The sequence below is a fragment of the Procambarus clarkii genome, chromosome 15, assembly GCF_040958095.1.
Source record: "Procambarus clarkii isolate CNS0578487 chromosome 15, FALCON_Pclarkii_2.0, whole genome shotgun sequence".
Taxonomy (NCBI): Eukaryota; Metazoa; Arthropoda; class Malacostraca; order Decapoda; family Cambaridae; genus Procambarus; species Procambarus clarkii.
The window spans coordinates 6,220,476-6,227,959 of NC_091164.1; the positions used below are offsets into that span (position 1 = coordinate 6,220,476).

At 45.9% G+C, this 7,484-nt stretch overlaps 1 protein-coding gene across 3 annotated transcripts in view; it reads right to left on the reverse strand.

The window, feature by feature from the left end:
- LOC138364882 (uncharacterized) overlaps positions 1-3,755 on the reverse strand; it is a 96,293-nt gene extending 92,538 nt beyond the window's left edge. Inside the window, exons 1-2 of one of the 3 annotated variants that reach the window (XM_069324929.1) lie at positions 1,893-3,755; positions 1,283-1,723 (exon numbers count right to left, since the gene is read on the reverse strand). In XM_069324929.1, coding sequence (XP_069181030.1) covers positions 1,283-1,319 — 37 coding nt within the window. In that variant the 5' untranslated portion in view covers positions 1,320-1,723; positions 1,893-3,755. Of the gene's footprint in view, positions 1-1,282 lie in introns of all 3 variants that reach the window. The other 2 variants (XM_069324930.1, XM_069324928.1) reach the window with 2 other exon arrangements.
- Between the last annotated feature and the right edge of the window lie 3,729 nt (positions 3,756-7,484).

Sequence of the window (7,484 nt, forward strand, 5' to 3'; positions counted from 1 at the left end):
TTGGTCCCGCCTCTCAACTCTGTATTTACTATGTGTCTGTAGAATCGAGCTATTAGAATTGGACCCCGCCTTTCTAACCAATCTATTTTCCTCATTACATCTACTACATATATTTCTCTAACACATGCTCACACACACACACATCCCAGGAAGCAGCTTGTAGCAGTGGTCTAGCTCCCAGGTATCTATTTACTGTTAGGTGAAGAGGTGCATCAGTGTGAAATAACGCGCGCGCGCGTGTGTGTGTGTGTGTGTGTGTGTGTGTGTGTGTGTGTGTGTGTGTGTGTGTGTGTGTGTGTGTGTGTGTGTGTGTGTGTGTGTGCGCGCGCGCGTGTATTCACCTAGTTGTGTTTGCTGGGGTTGAGCTCTATTCTTTCGGCCCGCCTCTCAACTGTTATTAACTACTAACTAATTTTTCACACACACACACACACAGGAAGCAGCTCATAACAGCTGTCTATCTCCCAGATACCTATTTACTGCTAGGCAACAGGGGTACCAGGGTGAAAGAAACTCTACCCATTGTTTCTCGCCGGCGCCGGGAATTCAACTCGGACCACAGGATTATGTGTCCAGCGCGCTATCCACACAACCACCGGTGTGTGTGTGTGTGTGTGTGTGTGTGTGTGTGTGTGTGTGTGTGTGTGTGTGTGTGTGTGTGTGTGTGTGTGTAATTACCTAAGTGTAGTTACAGGATGAGAGCTACGCTCGTGGTGTCCCGTCTTCCCAGCAAAAAAATGAATCAAATATATCAAATGAATCCCTTGTGGATTTGTTCATTTGATATATCACGTTATCTTGATTTCTGCGTGTATGAGGATAGTGTTTTGGAGAGGTGAGAGGGATTCGGTAGAGGAGTATTTTTTTATTATTATTTTCTACCACAGACGTGGCTACACAAATCCACAAGGGCAGTGCCGAAGATTCGAACCTGCGTCTGGGAGCATCCCAGACACTGCCTTAATCGACTGTGTGTGGTGGCCACACACAGTGGTGGCTGTGTGTGTGTGTGTGTTTTAGATCCTACAATGCAAAGTTGTCGTTTCAAATGCCAAAGGTTCCAGGTGCGAATCCCACGGCAGGCTAGAGAAGGTTCCTTTCACCTGATACCTCTATTCGCCTAGCAGTAAATAGATGGTAGTTAGATATCTGTGGTGGATTGCATCCTGTCGAAGTTCGGTATAGTGTGCCTGGGGTGGGGGGGGAGGTTCGATAAACCTCACAGGATTACTGCCCCTGACAACACAGACATAAAACTACCAGAATAAGCAGCTTATCTTACCTTCAAGAATGTCCTGTAGATCTTTACTGATGATCATCTTGGCGGCCGCCAGGTGCGAGCTATAATACACAGCGGCCCGGTGTCCCTTGTCCAGTCTTCTTCAGCGATCAACCTGTCTTTTGGTGCTGCCAATTTTCTCAGGTGTTGTCAGGGCTCCTGTGTGTTGTCAGGGCTCCTGTGTGTTGTCAGGGCTCCTGTGTGTTGTCAGGGCTCCGTAATGTTGTCAGGGCTCCTGTGTGTTGTCAGGGCTCCGTAATGTTGTCAGGGCTCCTGTGTGTTGTCAGGGCTCCTGTGTGTTGTCAGGGCTACTGTGTGTTGTTAGGGCTCCTGTGTGTTGTCAGGGCTCCTGTGTGTTGTTAGGGCTCCTGTGTGTTGTCAGGGCTCCTGTGTGTTGTCAGGGCTCCTGTGTGTTGTCAGGGCTCATGTGTGTTGCCAGGGCTCCTGTGTGTTGTCAGGGCTCCTGTGTGTTGTCAGGGCTCCGTAATGTTGTCAGGGCTCCTGTGTGTTGTCAGGGCTCCTGTGTGTTGTCAGGGCTCCTATGTGTTGTCAGGGCTCCTGTGTGTTGTTAGGGCTCCTGTGTGTTGTCAGGGCTCCTGTGTGTTGTCAGGGCTCCTGTGTGTTGTCAGGGCTCCTGTGTGTTGTCAGGGCTCCGTAATGTTGTCAGGGCTCCTGTGTGTTGTCAGGGCTCCTGTGTGTTGTCAGAGATCCTGTGTGTTGTCAGGGCTCCTGTGTGTTGTCAGGGATCCTGTGTGTTGTCAGGGCTCCTGTGTGTTGTCAGGGCTCCGTAATGTTGTCAGGGATCCTGTGTGTTGTCAGGGCTCCTGTGTGTTGTCAGGGCTCCTGTGTGTTGTCAGGGCTCCTGTGTGTTTTCAGGGCTCCTGTGTGTTATCAGGGCTCCTGTGTGTTGTCAGGGCTCCTGTGTGTTATCAGGGCTCCTGTGTTGTCAGGGCTCCTGTGTGTTGTCAGGGCTCCTGTGTATTTTCAGGGCTCCTGTGTGTTATCAGGGCTCCTGTGTTGTCAGGGCTCCGTAATGTTGTCAGGGCTCCTGTGTGTTGTCAGGGCTCCGTAATGTTGTCAGGGCTCCGTAATGTTGTCAGGGCTCCTGTGTGTTGTCAGGACTCCTGTGTGTTGTCAGGGCTCCTGTGTGTTGTCAGGGCTCCTGTGTGTTGTCAGGGCTCCTGTGTGTTGTCAGGGCTCCTGTGTGTTGTCAGGGCTTCGTAATGTTGTCAGGGCTCCTGTGTGTTGTCAGGGCTCCTGTGTGTTATCAAGGCTCCGTAATGTTGTCAGGTCTCTCTAGTGGTGCCAGGGCTCCTGTGTGTTATCAGGGCTCCTGTGTGTTGTCAGGGCTTCGTAATGTTGTCAGGGCCCCTGTGTGTTGGCAGGGCCCCTGTGTGTTGCCGGGGCTCCTGTGTGTTGGCAGGGCTCCTGTGTGTTGGCAGGGCTCCTGTGTGTTGGCAGGGCTCCTGTATATTGTCAGGGCTCCTGTGTGTTGGCAGGGCTCAGTAATGTTGCCAGGGCTCCTGTGTGTTGGCAGGGCTCCTGTATGTTGTCAGGGCTCCTGTGTGTTGGCAGGGCTCAGTAATGTTTTCAGGGTTCCCTAGTGTTGTCAGGGGTTCCCTAGTGTTGTCAGGGCTCCCTAGTGTTGTCAGGGCTCCCTAGTGTTGTCAGGAGTACTTCGGTTATTGCCGGAATTCTTTGCTGTTGTCAGGGTTTATTTAAGTTTTGTTCAATCTCCGTCAAGTTCTGCCCGCGGCCCTTAGTTTGTTAGTGCGACCATCAGTGTCTTGAGCTTCTTAAAGGTGCCAGTTTTAAGCACAACTGAAGAGCACAGTCGGCACCAAGTGTTTATAATGGAATTAGCATGGGCTTAAAACAGTGTTTATAATGGAATTAGCATGGGCTTAAAACAGTGTTTATAATGGAATTAGCATGGGCTTAAAACAAAATTGTCACTAGCTCTGTTGAGCGTTATCACAAGTGTCACTCAAGTATCGTCAGTGATCCTTAAGTGTTACGGTGGTGTCAGTGGGGAGGTGTAGGTGGTGTCAGTAGGGGTGTAGGTGGTGTCTCCGTCATTGTCTCAATTCTTCACTTCCTGGCGCACATTAGTCGTGGCGTTGTTAGTGATGCCTCTACACCACTTCTCCCACGTTTTATTGACTTTAATTCATACATGATCTCTTTCCTCTAGATTACCATTTATCAGAACAGTTCTTTAATTATATTCTGTAGCTTTTGTTATGTAACTACATTGGTTTAATGCTGCGTATTCGCAGTTAGTAAAATGAGACACGATTTTAAGTCACTCAGTGAATGTTTAAATTTCCACACAAACAAACGTCCACTGAATTTAATGTCACTAATAATGACCACGAAAACGTTCCAAATTCCAGAGTATTCTCAGAGCAAGGGTCGGTGGCTAGGGTGCGACAACCTCCCGTCTTGGCGTTCGACTCGCAACTAAACTCGACACCCTCTTCTCTCCTGGAGTCGCTCGCGGTTGCTACCTACTCACTTTTCTTACTATACTTCTACGCATTGCTTCAAGTCCGACACCTACCGGTGCAACTGTCGAATTACCGGGATAGAGTCCACTTTGAAATGCATGCGTGTTCTGTGTGATCGGGTATTATTATAACCTATAGAAGTAATTATTAAGAATGGCAGTGTAGGCGAGGACTGCGTGTGACAATAATTTACTCCCGCAAAGATTCGTAATATTATGCGGGCGCCTCTCCTTTCCTAGTTCTATTTTCGCAATTGTCTCCACTATCTGCTAAGGTATTTCCTACGCATTTCTGAATGGTATGATTACAAAGTCAGTGCAGAGTGCGAACATTTTTATATTATGGTTGTTGAATTTAAAGTCTAGATTTAACAACTAGGCAACTGGTATTTATAGCTTACATTAATTTGCTATGGCAATTAAGCTTAGGTACACAGCAATGTGTTATGCGTTATTTGAGGGATTGCAGTGTAGGTCAAGAGGTATGAAACCATCTATATCCCCTGTATAAACAACATTAAGACACAGAGCAAGAGTTTCAGTCTCATTTGTATGGATACCATCTCACGTAGGCATTGTCCAGCATGATGACGCGGACAAGGCAGCTAAAACTGCATGTGACAAGCCTGTACAGGCAGCATTAAACATCCACTAGACAGTGTGACATTGTAATTGCCAGAATTAGGCTGGGATATCGATATCTATGGCAGGTAACTGAAGGTAACGAATCCTCCAGTGGTGAACATTCCAATTGTAAACTAAGTGAACAAGAACTGGGACATACTCTCCAACACTACTATATCTGTGATGGCCCTGTTATCAGTGACTTCAGACCTAATGGTATGAGGTACTTTGAACTCTGTAACTACTTCATTCACCCACGAATACTGGAAGATATTCTTGTGCTGTACCCAGAGTTTGCTAGTGTAGGCTAATAGATCAGCCTCCTATTTTCCTGTTCTCTCCTGATACCATGTATGAATCAGGAGAGATACCATGAATGTGCTAACCGTCTTGTGATATGGGGGGATATTAGATGAGCTTATAGCCAATTTTTTTATCTACAATGTAATTCTTCATATCGAATAGGATAGCGGCAATTACTATGCATACCTAAGATTATTAATAAAACAATATCTATACCCCATCTCCAGGATGGTTAATCATACGAGGAATCAAAGGAAAAAAAAGGAAAGAGAAGCGAATGTAGTTTCCCATGTTAAAGAGCAAACTTTAAGTAGAATACGAGAATATCTTATAATATCCGCGAGTGAAAGAAATATAGCAACAATTAAAGCTCCTGTGAGTGTCTCATATTATTTTGGTATAACATAATTTATTACACAGCACTCACAGTTTACATGATTTTGGTTTTTACTATTAGCAAGCTTAGGTACACACAGCAATGTGCTGATACACGATTTTATTTGAAATTTCATTTATATGTAATATTACAAAGAGTAGATCAAATGAGGAGTCATTTCCAGCAGTAACCTACAACAAGTACTAATAGAACAGCAGGAGGATGTTTGTACTAGTAGTCTCATCCACACTGGAGGATGTTTGTACTAGTAGTCTCATCCACACTGGAGGATGTTTGTACTAGTAGCCTCATCCACACTGGAGGATGTTTGTACTAGTAGCCTCATCCACACTGGAGGATGTTTGTACTAGTAGCCTCATCCACACTGGAGGATGTTTGTACTAGTAGCCTCATCCACACTGGAGGATGTTTGTACTAGTAGCCTCATCCACACTGGAGGATGTTTGTACTAGTAGCCTCATCCACACTGGAGGATGTTTGTACTAGTAGCCTCATCCACACTGGAGGATGTTTGTACTAGTAGTCTCATCCACACTGGAGGATGTTTGTACTAGTAGTCTCATCCACACTGGAGGATGTTTGTACTAGTAGCCTCATCCACACTGGAGGATGTTTGTACTAGTAGCCTCATCCACACTGGAGGATGTTTGTACTAGTAGTCTCATCCACACTGGAGGATGTTTGTACTAGTAGTCTCATCCACACTGGAGGATGTTTGTACTAGTAGCCTCATCCACACAGGAGGATGTTTGTACTAGTAGTCTCATCCACACTGGAGGATGTTTGTACTAGTAGTCTCATCCACACTGGAGGATGTTTGTACTAGTAGCCTCATCCACACTGGAGGATGTTTGTACTAGTAGCCTCATCCACACTGGAGGATGTTTGTACTAGTAGTCTCATCCACACTGGAGGATGTTTGTACTAGTAGCCTCATCCACACTGGAGGATGTTTTTACTAGTAGCCTCATCCACACTGGAGGATGTTTGTACTAGTAGCCTCATCCACACTGGAGGATGTTTGTACTAGTAGTCTCATCCACACTGGAGGATGTTTGTACTAGTAGCCTCATCCACACTGAAGGATGTTTGTACTAGTAGTCTCATCTACACTGAAGGATGTTTGTACTAGTAGTCTCATCCACACTGGAGGATGTTTGTACTAGTAGTCTCATCCACACTGGAGGATGTTTGTACTAGTAGCCTCATCTACACTGAAGGATGTTTGTACTAGTAGCCTCATCCACACTGGAGGATGTTTGTACTAGTAGTCTCATCTACACTGAAGGATGTTTGTACTAGTAGTCTCATCTACACTGAAGGATGTTTGTACTAGTAGTCTCATCCACACTGGAGGATGTTTGTACTAGTAGTCTCATCTACACTGGAGGATGTTTGTACTAGTAGTCTCATCTACACTGAAGGATGTTTGTACTAGTAGCCTCATCCACACTGAAGGATGTTTGTACTAGTAGCCTCATCCACACTGGAGGATGTTTGTACTAGTAGCCTCATCCACACTGGAGGATATTTGCACTAGTAGCCTCATCTACACTGGAGGATGTTAGTACCAGTATCCTCATCAACACAGGAGGATGTTTGTACTAGTAGCCACATCCACACTGGAGGATGTTTGTACTAGTAGCTTCATCCACACTGGAGGATGTTTGTACTAGTAGCCTCATCCACACTAGAGGATGTATGTACTAGTAGCCTCACCCACACTAGAGGATGTTTATACTAAGCCTCATCCACACTGGAGGATGTTTGTACTAGTAGCCTCATCCACACTGGAGGATGTTTGTACTAGTAGCCTCATCCACACTGGAGGATGTTTGCACTAGTAGCCTCATCTACACTGGAGGATGTTTGTACTAGTAGCCTCATCCACACTGGAGGATGTTTGCACTAGTAGCCTCATCTACACTGGAGGATGTTTGTACTAGTAGCCTCATCCACACTGGAGGATGTTTGTACTAGTAGTGTCATCTACACTGGAGGATGTTTGTACTAGTAGCCTCATCTACACTGGAGGATGTTTGTACTAGTAGCCTCATCCACACTGGAGGATGTTTGTACTAGTAGCCTCATCCACACTGGAGGATGTTTGTACTAGTAGTCTCATCCACACTGGAGGATGTTTGTACTGGTAGTCTCATCTACACTGAAGGATGTTTGTACTAGTAGTCTCATCCACACTGGAGGATGTTTGTACTAGTAGTCTCATCCACACTGGAGGATGTTTGTACTAGTAGTCTCATCCACACTGGAGGATGTTTGTACTAGTAGTCTCATCTACACTGAAGGATGTTTGTACTAGTAGCCTCATCCACACTGAAGGATGTTTGTACTATGAGCCTCATCCACACTGG